Source organism: Aulonocara sp. 'chitande type north' Nkhata Bay, linkage group LG23 (genome assembly GCF_057382095.1).
Source record: "Aulonocara sp. 'chitande type north' Nkhata Bay isolate Kocher_YH1m ecotype deep benthic linkage group LG23, A_spYH_male_GT1.1, whole genome shotgun sequence".
Taxonomy (NCBI): domain Eukaryota; kingdom Metazoa; phylum Chordata; class Actinopteri; order Cichliformes; family Cichlidae; genus Aulonocara; species Aulonocara sp. 'chitande type north' Nkhata Bay.
Genome location: NC_141365.1, coordinates 4623397 through 4641765, shown reverse-complemented (window position 1 = coordinate 4641765; position 18369 = coordinate 4623397). Strand labels below are relative to the sequence as shown.

General features: G+C 40.5%; 1 protein-coding gene across 2 annotated transcripts; it reads left to right on the top strand.

Moving 5' to 3' along the window:
* The first annotated feature begins 125 nt into the window (after window positions 1-125).
* LOC147300976 (uncharacterized) lies at window positions 126-17187 on the top strand. Of its 2 annotated transcripts, none has more exons than XM_086283392.1 (22): window positions 126-668; window positions 1098-1229; window positions 1322-1388; window positions 1509-1682; window positions 2123-2248; window positions 2393-2533; window positions 2711-2836; window positions 3566-3688; window positions 3864-3986; window positions 4082-4204; window positions 5739-5861; window positions 6175-6297; window positions 6675-6800; window positions 9145-9273; window positions 9380-9472; window positions 9641-9736; window positions 10004-10099; window positions 10281-10376; window positions 12178-12279; window positions 12357-12462; window positions 15419-15535; window positions 15874-17187. In XM_086283392.1, exons 2-22 carry the CDS (start codon window positions 1107-1109, stop codon window positions 15950-15952), a joined length of 2412 nt encoding a protein of 803 aa, XP_086139518.1. In that variant the 5' UTR covers window positions 126-668; window positions 1098-1106; the 3' UTR covers window positions 15953-17187. The 2 variants fall into 2 exon arrangements, with proteins under 2 accessions (XP_086139518.1, XP_086139517.1); XM_086283391.1 differs by having other exon boundaries at window positions 1506-1682; window positions 15874-17186.
* Window positions 17188-18369: the final 1182 nt, after the last annotated feature.

Sequence of the window (18369 nt, the reverse complement as noted above, 5' to 3'; positions counted from 1 at the left end):
AGTCAGTGAAATTCAGAGAACTGTGATTTGTGAGGGTTTTTTTCACTCAATATCCTGAAGGAAAAGGCTTTTTTAATAAGGGGGGGGGGTCTGTGCTTCACTCTCCTGTGAGGTGCAGGGTGCAGTGGCCTATGTGGAATGCCCTGTAGGGGGTATTTTTTTTTTTACAGTTAAGCCAAATGATTAGACCCCTTGAGAACCCCACTTATCACAGTCCCAAGTTATGACAGAACTATTTCTAAACCATCTGATATTTGCATAAGGTGAGCTGAAGCGGTTGAGCTTTCATCTTTCGCTCTGATCAGTCTGATTCTACTTTGGCGTGTTTGTATGAACCGCCCAGGGAAGCTGAGCTGCAAGGATTTGGCCTCCCTTGTTCCGGGGCTCGTTTATGACATCCACGCCAGGGTTTAAAGCAGCCTCCAGGCCAGCCTTTTGCTGCCTGTTTGCGGTGATTTGGGATTTGTGGAATGGGAAGTGCAGAGCTCCGGGACAGGATGTGGAGTCACTGCAGGATCGTACAGCCCCCCTATTCTTGACAGAGCTGGCGTGCGTCTGCATGAGCACCTCGTCTCTGCAGAAGATACACTGTAGAACCGGATCGCTTTGTGGCCTCTGGAAACCTCAGTGTTCCCGAGCCCTCTACTTAAGAGTAAATCTAAACCCAGGTACGTCGATTTACGCGACTTCTACGCATCTTTTGCTTCGCACCAACTCACAGAAACAGTTAGTCCCGCATTTGTTTTTATCGCCTTCTTTTAGCTGTTCTCGCAAAGAGTTTCGGGATAATACAGATGCTGCCAAAACTGATCTTCTCAGTTAAATTAGACACATTTCAGTGTGATCTGTGATGTAAGTCTCTTTTGTTCAGTGCAGACAGCCTCGGGGGTTAACTTAATAACAGAGTGCTCTTTCCCCCCCTCGTGCTGTTGTTTTGCCTGCCCGGACATGCACTGTGTGTCTGTGTGCCTCTGTGTTTTCAATAGGTGAGCACCTTTACAGTAACTATGAAATGCTCTGTGTCATTTTATCTATTTTTAAACTCTGGTTTATTGATGGCTGAGTAACCTCATCTTCTCCTCTTCCTCTCCACACAGATTCAGGTGATGGCTCACCTCTGGACTCTCCTGTCAGCAGGCCTGCTGCTGATGTCCGTGGCTGAACCTCTGAGCAGCCCTCAGGAAAATGACAACAAGTTAGTGAAACACACAGTGTTCACTAAGAGCCAGGCAAGTGGTTTAGGAAGGCTTCTTACATGTATGTTAGTCTGACAGCATCAGACTATAAATAAATCTCAGTTTGTTGCCTTTTCCTGCTGCAGACCCAGGTGAACGAGAGTGCACTCAGAAATGTCAGTGAACCAACACCAAGCCACACACCTACAACCTGTGAGTTTTTTTTGGTCATTTTGTCTTTTGTTGTGTTTATTTTTTCTCTCTTTTGTTGTGCTGTGTCTTACATTTCAGCATTTCCTTTCAGCAGCTCCCTCTTTTTCTTTGCATTAGCAGCTCCTTTGACCACCACAACTTCCCCAAACTCTAGCCTTGCTCCACAGTGTCCAGGAAACCAGCTGATGCATGAGAGCAGCAATGTCTGCATCTGTCCATCCATCATGGTAAAGGATGGTGACAACTGTACTTGCCCCAAGGGCTTCACCTTGGAAGGAGCAGCCGAGTGTAAAGGTAAGAAGTGATCAAAACTGGGAAAGTGCTTTTTGTAGAATTGTAAAATCACAAAAAAAATAAAAATGCTTTTGACATCTTTGAGTTTTTAACATTTACAGCAATGCAACACAACATAAAGGTACGCTACGTTACATGAGCCCAGTGAACAAAATTGCACGCAGGCTCATTAAACCTCTCTTGGAAAATATTAATGTGTATTAGTATCACGGTTGTGTTTAAACTTTTAACTGTACTGCGCAAATTTTCAGAAGCAAGCATGAGTGATGAGAAACAAGCTACCAGCTGATCTAACTGCATTATAATTTATTTACAAAACTTTAGCATTTAATATTTCAGAGCTGTGTTATATATTATTCATATATTTTTGTCAGCTTGACATCACCATGTAAAACTGCAGGTGTCTGAGTTAGATTAAGCGTATTATCTCTGTTGGACAGATGTTGATGAGTGCGAAGGAGAGAGACCAGGACCATGTGACCTCCATGCCAGCTGCATTAATAACCCCGGCTCTTACTCGTGTAGCTGTCTCCGTGGTTACCTGATGGGTTCTGACGGGTGCCAGGGTTCGTCAACCTCTGTGTGTGTTTTTCTATTTGTGTGTGTGTGTTTGTGGGGGGAAAAGAAATGTCCGATGCAGGTTTTCAGAAATTTTTCACAGCGCCTCTTTAGTATGATCATAATTTACGTGTTTCTTATGGGTCTTGCAGATGTTGATGAGTGTGCTTTGGCCGCTGTGACAGGCCTGCAGGCCTGTCAAGGCGAGGCTGAGTGCAAAAACACACCTGGCTCCTTCACCTGTTCGTGCCATGAGGGATATGTAATGGCTACAAATGGGCGAGGCTGTGTAGGTGAGGTTAATGTTGAAGTCTGGTGTGCGTTTTGATAAAATATGCATGTACATCCAAATGTATATCAGCATAAAATACAGGCTGACACGCTACATCATAACCCGGGATGACTTAAATGTTTGCATCTGTTAAACTTGGCCATTTATCTTATAATTTATTGGTGTTACTCCTCTGTAGATGTGGATGAGTGCAGCTTTGAGGAGCCGTGTCGCCGCGAGCTGGGAAATGTGTGCGTTAACACTCCTGGCAGCTTTTCATGCCAGTGCCAGCTGGGCTTCAGAGCAGAGACTGCTGCCTGTGTCGGTAAATCATTAAACATCACCACGACTGAAAAAGGCCGATGTCCAGATTTGATCTGGTGTTTTGAATTTTTAACATACTTCATTTGAGTTTCTGCAAAGTAAGAACTTTGTCTGACAGAAAGAAATGCTTTGCAGCAAGATACAGCTTCAATCTGCTGCTTTGCCTGCTTATATATGCTCCTGTCCCTCTTTCACCCTCACGTTAAAGGCTGATTTCCTCTTTTGTTCTGTAAAGAAAAAAAAAGAAGTCTGTTCACTTTCTTTTCGACTTCTTTGCGCCCCTGGTCCTCCAGCACATCCTGTGTACCCAGGTTACTCTGTGTGCCAAGGCATGATGTGCTTTCTGTGCCTGCTTTTCATGGCTTAAATTTTCATAGTAACATCTGCGCTGTGCTTGATTATGTACTATGATTTTACCACTACTGTCAGAAAGTAGCAATGTTAAATGGACTAAAGGGGAATTAAAAGAAGAAAAAGAAAAAAAATCTATTACCACAGCTTCCCAAAGTGGTTCAGTGACAGTTATTTAAAACAAGGTTGTTGACATGAAAATGACTTCGTACCTTTATTGCTTGCCAGTAAATTAAGGGAGTGCTTTGCAGGAATTAAATTTCCTTTTCTCTAGATGAAATAATTTTTAATTGCAAATTGCGTCAACGATGCATAGAAGAAGAAGTCATATGTTGTATCCATGTCACTAAACTATTCTGTCCTTTTGTCTCTGTCCCAGATGTGGATGAATGTATAGAGAGTCCCGTGGCGTGTGATGGACGGAGCGTATGTGAGAACACGCTTGGGAGCTACGAGTGTGTTTGTCGACCGGGTTACCGGGGAAACGGCACACACTGTGAAGGTAAGCAATTAGTGCTGACGTCCCTCCGTGGAAAACTCTGTTTCCTGTGGACGGGGTCAGCTTCCTTGTGTGCGCGTGTTTTAATGCTTGCTGTTATCCCTTCCATTAAAATTATCCCAAGTGGTAGTACAAGCTTCACTGAATAGAAATGAACCGGCTCTCTGTCTGTCTTCAGATGAGAATGAGTGTGTATCTGGTGGTCACACGTGTGACGCCAACGCTCGGTGCGGTAACATCATCGGGTCGTATTTCTGTCAGTGTTACCAGGGCTTCAACGGCGATGGACACTCTTGTTTTGGTGGGTAAGGGGTGGGTGTGTGTGTTTGTTGTTACCCACTTGTATCATGTAAGCATTACTTTCTCTGTATGAGCATTACATGTGCTTGTTTACAGACATTGATGAGTGTGTTGTGAACAATGGTCGCTGTGAACACAACTGCACCAATGAGCCAGGAAGCTACAGCTGCCAGTGTGCCTCGGGTTACCAGCTGGACCCGGACAGACACAGCTGCACAGGTAAAAGGCAGGCTGTAGTAGGATGTTATTAAAGTAGGCATGAGTAAGCATGACTTTTTCTTATGTTACTTTAAAAAAAAAAAGTTTGACTTTTTAGAAAATAGGCTTCTTAATTCTTGCTGTGGGTTAACAGTTGTACAACTTTTATTATTGTGAAATGTGTTCTATAAATAATCAGAATCAACTCGTTTGTGGATCTACTGAAAAAGTAAGCACACCCTTAATGTAAATACTGGCCAATTCCTGAGATGTTACTCCGTAATGCACAGTGCCACATTTGGTAAAGATCAAACACACCATGTGTGCAAATGGCTAATACAAACTGTCAAGCACCATGGTGGATGGTGCTTGACAGTTGGTATACGTGAGTTGATGATTTAGGCTTGTTTTGCAGCCGCAGGACCTGAGTCGACCTCACAGCTAAAGCTTGGCTCAAATTAGGTCATGAAACAGGGCAATGATTCCAAGCAGAACAGCAAACCTACAACAATGGAGAGAAAAGGAGAGAATCGAGGTGCTGAAATGAAGTTATTGCTGCTAACAGCGGTTCTACAAGCTGCTGAATAATGGGGTTTGCTTACTTTTTCATTTGACTGCATAGTCTTGTGAAAATTTTATTTGTCACATGATTGTGTCTACCTGTTCCCCTCTGCTTATTCTCTAAAGCTCCATATAATCCAAGTATTGGGTATATTGTTTGCATTAACTCTAAAATGTGGGCTTTGCTACTGTCAGAGGAGTTTATTTGTTATTGTGACCAAATGTAGTCCAGGACAAAATTCAGAAATTTAGGATGACCTCTGATGATGATGATGATGATGATGATATAACACCGTCCAAACCAAACAGATTAAGTGAACAAACGGGAATGGCAGCAGAAGCATGCAAAAAAATAGATCGGGAACTACAGCTATGGATCAAGACCTCTGTTATTACTATTATTGTTATTATTGTACAGTCTGTATATGTCAAATCTGATGTCATACACATTTTTATTAGATCCTTGCATCATATTTTTGCTTGCAGTAAATGTATGAAATTGCTAAAGTGTCACAGTGCATGGCTGTGAGACCTTTAAACTGCCTTTATTATTGATGAGTGAAGTAAAACAAACTGCAGTCTAAAATGTGCTGCACCACCCACCATAACAGCCAATCAGATGGGCAGTACAGTAGTTAAAATGTAACCGTCCTCTTCATTTTAATTAGTTACACACAGTAACCATTAAATTGAAACCTAAACACAGTTGCTGTATTTCCTAGAGACGAGGTTCTAAGGTCAAGTCATAGTGCGGCTAGTCAACAGAGGGCAGCAGAGATCATCTCTGTGGGCTTCTGCATCATTCTCAAAAGACATAGCCATTGTTGCTCTCTCCATTCAGTCACTCTGCACTTAGCTGGTATTCCAGGTTTGTGCAATTTTGTGCTAATAGAATTTCAGATGTTTATTTCAAGTCTAAATGAGTCCTTGTGCTGAATCTATTTCATGTTTTGCCATGGCGCAAGAGTAATCTAAATGTTGCTGATCTCTCCAGATGTGGATGAGTGTGTGGGACTAAATGGGACTTGCGAGCACATTTGCATCAATACTCAGGGCTCTTTCCACTGCTCCTGCAGACCCGGCTACCAGCTGCATATTGATGGCCACACCTGCGTGGGTCAGTCCCTCTTAAACACTCACTGCTGTTTACCCAATCATTTTCGGTCATTTAAACATGCCAAGCATCAGTAGTAATCTGCCATGAATATGTCTTATCTCTTGCTAATTATTTTGGTGCATGTGATTCTGGTTTTTCTTGTGCATATTTTCTGTGCAGACACTCTGGAAGTAGTTGTCCTGAGGGCACATTTTGGAAAATTAGTGAGATGAGAAAGCCAGACTGTGAGGAATCTGTTGCATGCATAAGAGAGAGCTGTCCAAACATGATGTTTATGATCTGTGTGTTTCTGTGTGTGGGTTTGTGTACATAGACATCGATGAATGTAAACTCCAGAATGGCTGCTGTTCCCACACCTGCACTAATTCTCCAGGGGGACATACTTGCCATTGCCCCCCTCCTCTGCTGTTAGACATAGACAACCTAAACTGCAGGAGTAAGTTTGATTACAGAGTTGACATTACAGTCTTTTGTGTACAAAAATATATAATTATTTAAAAAAAACAAAACAGAAGGTAGGCACTTCTTTCAAATCTGAATAAAAAAATCTTATTAAGAACTCTTGTCCTGGTGTTTTAACACAGATTTTTCATCAAGATCAAATCTTTTAATGTGACATGACACAGCTAAATATGTTTTTTCCTTCTGATCAGCAGTCAAAACATTGCTTCTTCTATCAAAAAGAAGAAGCATAGCACCAAATTTCCCATTTTAAAAGCTGAAATAGCAAGTTCACGCAGTCTTCTTTATTGTTCAGTATTTCTGTGTACCAAGCTAAAAATTATTATTATTATTATTTTTTTACCCAAAAAGATGCTACATCCTGTAAGCTGAGAAATGGTGGTTGTGACCATATGTGCACTGTAAGGGCTGAGGGCCACGTTCAGTGCAGCTGTCAAGCTGGCTGGCAATTGGACGAAGACGCGAGGAGCTGTGTGGGTGAGAGTTCATGTTCACTGCCAGCACTTTATTATTAGCTGAATCACATGGCGTTACTATCAGCAAACGCACTCTCGAAAGCACCAATTTGTTGCGATCTGGTTTGTGTGCACATTCCTCTGCGCCATATCCTTCTGGGTAATAAGAAAATGATGTCATTCACATAGATTACAATTTCAAGTTACTTTTCTCAAAATCTCGAGTTTATAAGTCAAAATTTTGAGAAAGATTTTGAGTTATGGAAACAGGCTTCCATAGTTATGAGATCGTATCAGTGCAACAAGCCCTGATATCCTTTTTCATATAACGCCTAATATCAAAATAATAATTAAAATGACTTTACCATCTCTTGAATCCAGCAGAAATACACTCACCAGCCACTTTATTGGGTACACCTCTTTAACTGCCCATTAATGCAAATATCTAAGTGCTTCTAGGCATGTAGACCAAAGACTGTATAAGACATTTTTTACATTCACGGATGCAGATGTGGTCAAGACAACCTGCTAAAGTTCAAACTGAGCATCAGAATGAGGATGAAAGGTGATTTAAATTACTTTGAACATGGCATGGTTGTTGGTGCCAGACAGACTTGTCTGAGGGTTTCTTAAGCACATCCATCGCTGGGGTTTGCAGAGAAAGGTCTGAAAAAGAGAAAGAGGGTGACAGTTCTCTTGGCAGTAAAAATGCCACGTTGATAACAAAGGTCAGAGGAGAATGGCCAGACGGCTTTAAACTAATTGAAAGACACCAGTAACTGAAATAATGCAGTAACCCCGGTTCGAATCCGGGTCACGGCACCAAGTTGTTGAAATCTCCCAATTCTTTGAATCTTTGGGCTGAAGGAGGGACAATACTCGGTGTATCAATGCTCAATCAACAATCATTTATTTCCATACAATTCAACAGTCAGAGCATTACAACGTCCGGACGGGAGAGATGCTACCAGAGGGTCAGGCACATGTCTCAAAATGGTGACGGGTTGCTCAGCTTTTTATAGTCTCTAGTGGCCCCCAGCTAGTCGTAAAAGCCAAAACATCACATTCTTTCTCTGTTACAGCGCCTAAGTTATGACCTCGGCAGTTGTTTCTCTGCTTTCTGTAAGGTGGGGGTGTGGAATGTGGTCTATCTCCCCTGTCTTTAGACACAGAGTCTCCTGCTTACAACCTTCTCTTCATGATTCAACAATTAAGCATGTCAAGAAAACAGTGTAACACATTCCCAGCAGATCAAGGATACAGAGTGATGCACATTTATCTAATGAACTAATATGTGAATATGTTCTGTTAACTCAAAAGTATAACGAGAACTAAACTACATACAGCTCACACACTCTATATTAAAGGGTATAATGTGATCTACAGCAGTATTCTAATTCAACTACTTTGATTACATATATAAGGTAACATATAATAACAGAATAATCTAACATCACTTGTTACAAACAAAGTATGCAGACGAGCATCTTTGAACAAACAACGTGTAACCTTGAAGCAGATGGGCTACGACAGCAGGGCATCACTCTGCCACTCCTGTCAGCTGACAACAGGAAACTGAAGCTAGAATTCCCACAGACCACCCGTCTGATAAATCTTGATTTCTGCTGTGAGTAATTTAGCATAAACAAGAGGAAAGCATGGATCCATCCTTGTATCAGTAATTGAGGCTGGTGACGGTGCAGTGGTGTAGAAGATGTTTCCTTGGCACATTTTGAACCCCTTAGTATTAGCTGAGCATTGTTTTGTATACCTGAGTATTTTTTCATGTCCATCCCGTTCTGACTACAGGCTTACCATGTTCCGATGGCTGCTTCTCATAGGATGATGCGCTATGTGAGAAAGCTCAGATTATGTCATGATACATAATCATAATGAATAGAGCACCTTTGGGATGTCGTGGAATAGGCCCTTCACATCAAGGATGTGCAGCGGACAATTCTTCAGCAACTGTGCAATGCAGTCATGCCAGTTGAGACCCAAAATCTCTGAGGAACGTTTTCAGCACCTTGTTGAATCTGTGCTTTGAAGAATTAAGGCAAAACCCAGTACTAGCAAAAGTGGCTGATGACTGTAGATTATCCACACAGCAATTTTGTAAAGGCTAAAGAGCCAGAGAGGCTTTCAGAGATTAGGCTTCTCATTTGCGTTGCATTCGCCATGTGATTTCTTTTCATGAAGCTATTCATAAAAAAGGAAATTTGATAGTTTGATAGTCTGTTATGGACTAACGACTCCCTTGAATGAATACAGAGGCGGGCATGCCTTGTCACTTAGCCAACCATAAATTAAGCAACTGTCACGTAGGTTTAATGTTTAATTGCCCTCCTTCTGTCTTCTGTCATGAGATGTGAACGAGTGTGAGGACTTCACTAATGGAGGCTGCGAGCAGCTGTGTGTGAATCATCCTGGTGGGTTTAACTGCACCTGCAAGGAGGGCTATATAGTTAGAAAAGATGACCCCACCAAGTGCCAGCGTGAGTCAAACATAATCTTATGTAGTGTTAAGGACTTTTTAAAAATCTAAAAATAGATTTATTTCAATTCCTTCACTTATCTTTATTAGCATCTCTGCCTTTCCAGCTGTGTGCGACCCCCCTTGTCAGAACTATGGAGTGTGTGTTGCCCCGAACATTTGCGACTGTCCTCCAGGCTATCCTGGAGTGGGCTGCTCAGGTACAATAAACGTTGCACATAATATATATATAATTAAAATGTTTTTTCACAGGAATATTAAAGTTAATTTGTGTCTCTTTTTTTGTGCACTTTTCGGTGTCCTTTGAGGTTAGTATAAGGTTTTAATGCAAAGAGGAGTATTATAGCCCTTTTCGTTGCATGTTTCAGCCATGTGCTCCCCTCCCTGCGCTCATGGAGGTACCTGTATGCGCTGGAACGAGTGTTTGTGTCTTCGCGGCTGGACAGGAGCAGGCTGCCACACAGGTACACTGCCTTTGGGGATCAGAGGGACAGGTGTTACATCAAATAAATAGAGTGGACAGTGTTTAGAAGCACTGTTTACATCAATGTGTTGCCCAGAAAATGCTTTTATAAGATGTTCTGCACTCACCTAAGACAAAGAGGCACTGGTACATATATCCATGCATGTATAAATGCATGTGCACAGGTGACGTGTGTGTCACAATGCCATTTTCTTCTGGATTCGACATCTGATTGTTAGCTTTGACTTTTCTTCGTGTCTCTTCTCAGCTGTGTGTGAGTTTCCTTGTGCCAACGGTGGTCGCTGTGTGGGACCTGACACCTGCCAGTGTCCCTCCGACTACACTGGCCCCCAGTGCCTCTTGCGTGAGTAATGTAATACAATAAATTATCCCAGGTGTGTAGGCACCACCGAGATCTACCCATCCACCTGCCTCCAAACAGTTTCTGGTAAAATATGGGCTATAGGATGGCAGAAAAACAAAAAAAGCATGAAGACATTTTTCTGCACAGACTGCGTGTTACTATATTATTTTGCATTTTGTAGCCCTTTGCACTCCTGCCTGTCAAAATGGGGGAAGATGTGTGGACGTCAACAAATGCACATGTGTTGGTGGATGGCAAGGAGCTCGATGCCAGATAGGTGAGATCAGTCATTCTCTGTTACTGTATCTCTGTGTAGCTTTTCCTGCATAATTAAAATATATTCAGACTAAAATATGATCAAACCATGTTTACACAGTAAGTTACAAATGATCATGGATGTAATTTTAACAACCACTTGTGTTTATTTAAAAAAAAACAGTAATATAAAGCTTCTCATGTCTTCGGATTACTTTCCTCTATGCAGTGAGTGGGATTTGCTTCTGTGCAGCTGGAGGCTTTAGTGTGATATTGGATGTGAAATTAGATGTTGACACCAGTGGATGCAGCATGGTTTCCCGTGGTTTCTTCTTCTCCCTGTTGCTTGCTGTTTGTTTCCATTGTTGCACTACTCTGCTGTTGTTGTTGTCGTTGACCAAATAAGATGAGATGTTTTTCATTCGATGTGCTTATGGGTGGAGAGAAGCAATCATGTGATGTATTTCTGGACTCTTTCTCTTATATTTGAAACCAGACACCGACAAATATGCAGCGTTTATTGTTCCATCCTGTTTTGTCACCTGGCATTTCAGAGCATATTCAGTAATTATTGAAAATCTTCACATTTTTCTTCTGTGTCAGTGGTGTAGAGCTAAGCCCTTCAATCATAACATGCGGCGGTGTCTGCCAGTGCATAGCTTCATAATCAACACGTTTCTAATGTCCAGACTTTCATCTGGAGCTTTTATTTCTCCAATCAGTAACAGTGTTTTTAAGTGGGAAAATGTCATTACTGTCATGGTCTCTGTGTCTACCCGGCCAGCCCTGCAAGGCTACATGTGTTTTGGTTTTGCTCTCTCTCATCGCTCTGCCTGGGCGGAGCTCACTGAGAGCTTCTGCTTTTGGCCCGCGCACCTGCTTCTAATCATGCACCGGTGATTCACCATTAGGGCTGGGTATCGTCACTGATTTCTAGAATTGATTCGATTCCGATTCACAAGGTCTCGAATCGATTCGATCCACAATTCGATTCAATTTGATTTGATTCGGGGAAATTTTGCCTCAGACAGTCAGAAATATAATAATTCAGATCAATCATCAGTACATTTCCAGATTTTTATATCTATAAAAAGAAAGCTGACATTTGTGAGACTTTATCAAAGGTGTGAGCATCACAGCAGATGCCTTTGTGTCAAAGTAGCTGAGGATAAAACACATAAAAATAAATATAAAAATATTCTGCAGTAGATCAAAAACGAAAGAAAACCATTAATCAACATATGAACATTACCTGATGCTGCTGAAGTGAAGCAGAGCAAAGTTACAGAGGTTTTAGAGACACAGCTGAGCGTTTCGCAATTTTGCATAAGTTTAAATTTGTTCAGTATTGAACAGCAGAAATGAGGCTTTGTTTTCGGAAGTTGGTAAAAGGAAAAAAACAGCGGCCGACAGCCTGTAAACAACGGTAGACTTGTGCAAATAATGCAGGAAAAAGATTTGCATGAAGTGTGATTTTTATCGTGGTGGAAGCAAAACAGCAAAAGTCAGAGTGAATTCATGACGATGTTTATGTGAAGCGTAGTTTGGATCTTCTTTTGCTGCTGGTTCAGTCAATATTGTTTCAAGAGAAATAAAAACCTGCAGCTTCAGAATCAGCACAAAAAGGACGTAAACACAAAGCGCAGACCACTTCTGTGGAAACACCGTCCAGCCTTTTGTTCTTACACTGTTGTTGATAAATGTATGTTCTGCTCATTGTGTAATTTATAACTGCCCAAATCCTCTAAATAATCTATGCTCCATGTTTAATAAGAAGACTCAATGTGTTTGGATTTATGCATTCTTTTTTCTGTCTTGATCAGAGCCTGTTGTGTGCCAGAAACCTTGCATAAATGGTGGCGTGTGTGTGGGCCTCAACCGGTGCCGCTGTACCAAAGCTTTCACTGGAGAGCTCTGTGAACAAGGTTAGTCCATGAGTGTGGAAGAATGTGTACATATACAGTATGTGTACAAAGGATCATGCTGTGTGCTGTGTCTGCAGCGGTGACTACACCCTGTGTGCCACCCTGTCAACATGGAGGCACATGCAGCCCTCACAACACTTGTACCTGTCCCGAGGGCACTGCAGGCCTGCGCTGTGAGAGACTGTGAGTATCAGTAACTTCTACAGCATCCATACATAACATATCTCACAGAGTGAAGTGCTTTAATTTACATGCTCCCACTGGCACAGATTATAAAGAACAACAAAATAAACTACCACAGCTATGCAGATGACACACAAATATATATCACAATGTCACCAGGAGACCGAGGCCCTGTACAGGCTCTTGGTAAATGCATTGAGAAAATTAATGACTGGTTGTGCCAAAATTTTCTCCAGCTAAACAAAACTGAGGTAATAGTCTTTGGCGCCAAAGAAAAACGATTACAGGTCACCAGAGAACTTCAATCTATACATCTAAAAACCACAAACCAGGTGAGAAATGTGGGTGTAGTGATGGACGCAGACCTAAACTTAGAAAAACACATTAAGACAATAACAAAGTCAGCTTACTATCACCTCAAGAATATTTCAAGGATAAAAGATCTGATGTCTCAACAGGACCTGGAAAAACTAGTCCATGCATTCATCTTTAGTAGGCTTGATTACTGTAACAGCATCTTTACAGGTCTACCTAAAAAATCAGTCAGACAACTACAGCTCATTCAGAACTCTGCTGCTCGAGTCCTCACTAAGACCAAAAAAGTGGACCACATCAGTCCAGCTCTGAGGTCTTTACACTGGCTGCCTGTCCGTCAGAGGATAGACTTTAACGTTCTGATGCTGGTCTATAAAGCTCTGAATGGTTTAGGACCAAAATACATCAGTGACCTCCTGACCCAGTATGAACCTTCCAGATCCCTCAGGTCATCTGGATCCGGTCTTTTATCAGTTCCCAGAGTCAGAACCAGACACGGAGAAGCTGCATTCAGCTTTTATGCTCCTTATATCTGGAACAAACTCCCAGAAAGCCTCAGATCAGCTGAAACACTCAGTTTATTTAAATCCAGGTTGAAGACTCACCTGTTCTCAGCTGCATTTGAATAAAGCACCAAATCCACACTTTTAAGCTTAAATTTCAAAACTTACATTTAACTACTGATTTTATCTACTGTTCTGATTTTATCTGTTTTGATTTTATATCCTGTTTTGTTTGTTTGTTAATTAGTTTGTTTGCTTGTTTTAATCAATTTTAAATCATGCTTTTATTTGTTTTTGTTTCTAATGTCTCTGTAAAGCACTTTGAATCACCTTGTTGTTGAGTTGTGCTGTACAAATAAACTTGCCTTGCCTTTAATGGGGTGATATGGTACTATTAGGTCTTTAGGTAAGATAAGGTCTGATTATTCAAGACCTTGTATTTTATGAGAAGGATTTTAAATTGAATTCTGGATTTAACAGGGAGCCAACAAAGAGAAACCATATGAGAGAAATTTGGTTCCTCTTCCTAGTCCCTGTCAGTACTCTTGCTACAGAATATTGTATCAACTGAAGGCTTTTCAGAGAGTTAATAAATCCATGGTCAGATGCAAGTCTACTGCAAGAAACACAGACACAAAAGTACAGCATTGAAGTCACTGCAGTTTCCCCACATATTCACAGCTAATTGTAACACCGGATAGAGAAGCTGCTATTTTGATTAACAACAGAATTAATTTCTCTCACAAAACTACAATCACAGAAAGACCCAGAAAGAAGATGTGTACTCATCAGCATTTATATTGAAAACATTCACCTCACAATTGGTTATTTAATTGACCCCAATAAACATGATTCCTCATTTAATCTACCCAGCACAAAACGGGGGGGCTGGGTCATCCTGTGCTGCTGGGCATGCGCCCTGGCGGCCTGGTTGTGCTGGCTAGTGTCCTTCCTGGTGTTTGGGTTTGTTTGCTGTCACGCAGATCCTCCAGTGTTACGGGGTCCTCTTCCAGCTTGTCTGTGCTATAACGTGATGCCACCAAATCACCTTCACACAAGCAATATTAAATGTCTCGGATTAACATTTCCCCCAAACTGTAAGCGCTGTTTAGCTTCAGTTAAAGTCTGTCATTCAAAGTGGTACAAGATCATTTACATTGTTGGTCAAACTTTCCTATTTTCCTTTACAAACAAAATATTAATCTTTCCTAAAATTAATTATTTTCAGTGGACCTAATTTGTCCAAACATAACCTGGTGCAAATTTCATAATTCGACATTATCAATATTCTTTTTGGAAAAACAAACCTCCCCATATAAAACTCAGCATTACAAAAAAAATCGAAATCTCATCGAGGATTTGAAATCCCCAAATTTGAGTTTTACTAGCTTGCAAATTAGCCCCAAAACATCAATCAGTGCCTTGAAGTAATTAAACAATAATAAACACAAAAAACCAACAGGACAAAACTAAAATCATATGCAAAAGAAAGTTTTCACAGGACTCTGTGAACACAGAAATAAAATAAAAAAAGTAGTAGCCTGGCCCTGTTAATCAAAGGCCTTTTGATTAACTGTTAATCAGCGTTACCAGCATTATTGTCTGGAGCATGTGTTAACACATTGCCACAATCTTCCCAGGAGTTATAGAAATTCATACTGAGGTCAGTCTGTGCATTTCTCAGAGCTTTAATGGGTTGATACGGTACTATAAGGTCTTTAAATAAGATGGGGCCTGATTATTCAAGCCCTTAAAATTTATGAGAAGGATTTCTCACATGGAGAGAAATGTAACCCTCTTTATGTCTGTTTCTTCAAAAAGTACATGGCAGCACGGCTTAGGTTTGCAAAGTTGCATCTGAACAAACCAGAAAACCTTTGGAACAGTGTCCTTTTGACAGACGATTTCAAAATGGAAATATTTGGTGATAATGCACCACTTTTGACATAACAATCACAGTGTATCAGAACAAACACGTGATACTGTCAAGCACAGTGGTGGAGAGGTGACGATTTCACCATAAACTTCTCTGTGTACCAAAGTGTTCTTGGGTCAAATGTGAGGTCATCTGTTGTTCTCAAGTTTTTCAGGTACAGCACTTTACTGCAATACATGTCTTGTGCTTATTTGTGTCCTAGGACATGCCCAGTGGTCACTACAGTAGTGAGTATGGCTCGAGGGGTGAGGAAAGCATTTAGGGAAAGCTACGTTGACCGCTGTGGACCTTTCGGAGTTCAGCTTTGTACTAAATACAGGTAAGCTGTTTTTCCTCCTGGATTCTCCAACACTAATTCATGAAGTATCTGGCAGCAGTTGCAGTTTTTCCTAATCACAACGTGGTTTAATTTCCTGTCAAAGAAATGAACTTTCAAGGACTTTACTGTCAGCTATTCTTTATGTAATTACTTTTGCACTTAACTGGATTAAATATGCTGTGAAAGTATTTTTAAAGCGTTTCCAATAACGCAATGAAAAGCGAGGCTTGACTGAGTTTAACATGTGCAAATGATTTAACATATGTTAAAGGTTGTGTTAATCCAGTTTGATTAGAATACAATATCACACAGTTGTGTGATTGTGGTTGTGTTTTCAGGATAAACCAGGCACGTGTATACCTGCAGGCCTACAGGGTGGGCTACAAAATCCAGTGTCCACAGGGGAAGAGCAGATAAGCAGCGCTGGATACAGTGAAAGTGGTTTGTCATAAGAAAATGTCATCCTCCAGACAATCTTTTGGTCAACACAGGAAGATAGAAACGGACTGATGTAACATCATATGTAAAGTGCTGAGGGTGTTGCAGCTTCTCTGGGAGAAGTCTTACCTGATTATCAGCCTCTGTGTTGAAATTAAATTACACTTCTGTCATAAAGAAGGTTTATAATGTCTGTGAAATCATGTCAGCGATTGAATAAAAATGAGTTCACATCAACAAATATTTGAAGATTTCAAGCACGTAGATGTTCGAACGGGACAGTTTTTCTGTAGTCATCTCAGAGTAGATCTCATGACAGCAGCAGTTTTATTGTAAGCCATGTTATCACTGTAGTACTGATAATCAACCTTTTATGAAATAAGCACAAGTTCAGTGTTTGAAATTCCTGTAAAACATTAATCAGCTTGAACGTATATTCAAACGAACCCAGTCACCTCCATGGATCGGTCACTACTCAGATAGCTAACATCCAGCCAGTTTTTTTTGTTTTGAGCTCTACTCATGTTTTTTTTTTATCTAGATTAACAATGATAGCAACATAAAAAATGCCTAAAGTGACAAATTCAAAATAAACTATTGCCTATATTACTGCTCCTTCTTTTGACAAAGGAAAGCATGTGTTTTATACTCCTAACTGATCAAAACTCCTAAAAAAATAATTAAATTAATGATTTTATTGGGATATTTGTGAAGTGTAGCAGAGGAGAGTGGAAAGTGGGGAGACGGCATAAACCCAGACGAGGAGTTCACCATTAACCTCTGTGTGTACCAAAGTATTTTAGAGTCAAATGTGAGGCTATCTGTCTGACAGATAAAGCTTGGCAGAAACTGGGTCATGCAACAGGACACTAATCTATAACAGAATGGCTATAAAAGGAAAGAATCAAGGTGTTGCAATGGCCTGGTCGATGTTAAGACCTGAACTTGACTGAATTGCGGGGGCAGGACAGATCTATGCATAAATGAATCCCTGCAAACTGAACTGAAGCAACACGGCTGGCCTCTGAGTGCTTTGACTGACAGCTGGGTCATCACAGACCCTCATGGTTGATTGCCACCTGCTAAGCTCGACCTTGCGAATATTGAACTGGACCTATCGACTGTGGTCTTGGTGCCTTTTAGTGTCTATTAGGGCAAGTAATAAGGCCTTCTGCAAGGAACAGCTCATCCAAGAAGTCTGTGCTCTATTCTGTTCCATGTAGATTCAGATTCAGTTTGCTAACAAAAGCAAGCTGAAGCTGCTTTAAATATGGTATGGCACTAAATATGGCACTAAATATGGCACTAAATATGGTCAATGTTTGTGTGGGGTTTTTTTTAAATATATTTTTATATTTTTATATTTGATCAAATCTTACAAAAATCTTGCAAAAAAAAAAACAAACAAAAAAAGATTTGTTTTGAAAGTTTACATACAGATGCAAGTGATGATTATTGAAATATTCCATTAAAAGTAGTTAACATTTGACATTATCCACAAGAACTTTAACTGGATCGGCATTTGTGAGAGCATTTATGAATTTATCAAGGACTCTTTCTATGCAACAGAAAAGAATAGAATAGAATGCCTTTTATTGTCACTATACATACACATGTGCAATGAGATTCAGAGCAACTCCTACCCAGTACAGACATGTAGGGAAAAAAAAGAGGGGGGAAGGTGCACAGTTCTGCAGCACTATATAGACATCAACCGTTTCTGTGGCGCTATATACAAATATTAAAGAAATAAATAGGGTTATGTATTTACAGTGTGGGGTATTGCATGTGAATTAAATATTGCACAGTAATGATGGTAGTTTGCATAGTCTGTGTATAGAGGGAAGTCCTTGGGGGGTGAAACTGTTTTGTCAGTGCATGTGTGAGTTGAGGGCGGTTATTGCTTTAGGAAAGAAACTGTACTTGAGTCTGTCAGTGTTTCTCTTCAGCACTGTAGCCAGGCTGAAAAAAGTCAGAGCTCTGTTGAGCCAACCATCCCTTTAACGTTAGCTAGTAATGACTTCATGAACTTCACAAATAAAATTTTAATCATTAGAGAAAGAATTACCAATAATGATCCCACAGATGTAATATTATCTACAGCTACTCTTAGTACCATTGATGTTAAGTTACACTGTTATTATTTTACATTAATTATTATAAATATAAATATTATTATTGTTATTGTTGTTACCCCCCCCCCCCCCAAAAAAAATCTTATTATAATAATAATCAAATGAAATTGCTTGTTAATTTACTTGTTGTTTTTCCTGCCATCACAAACTTAATCAACTGCCTGTAAATCCCTGCACTCAGAAGACTCCTGCTATTTTCTTAAGTGATTTTCACCATTTTCATGAAGAGTGTGGTTTTATTTCATGCAGATGCGATTTTTA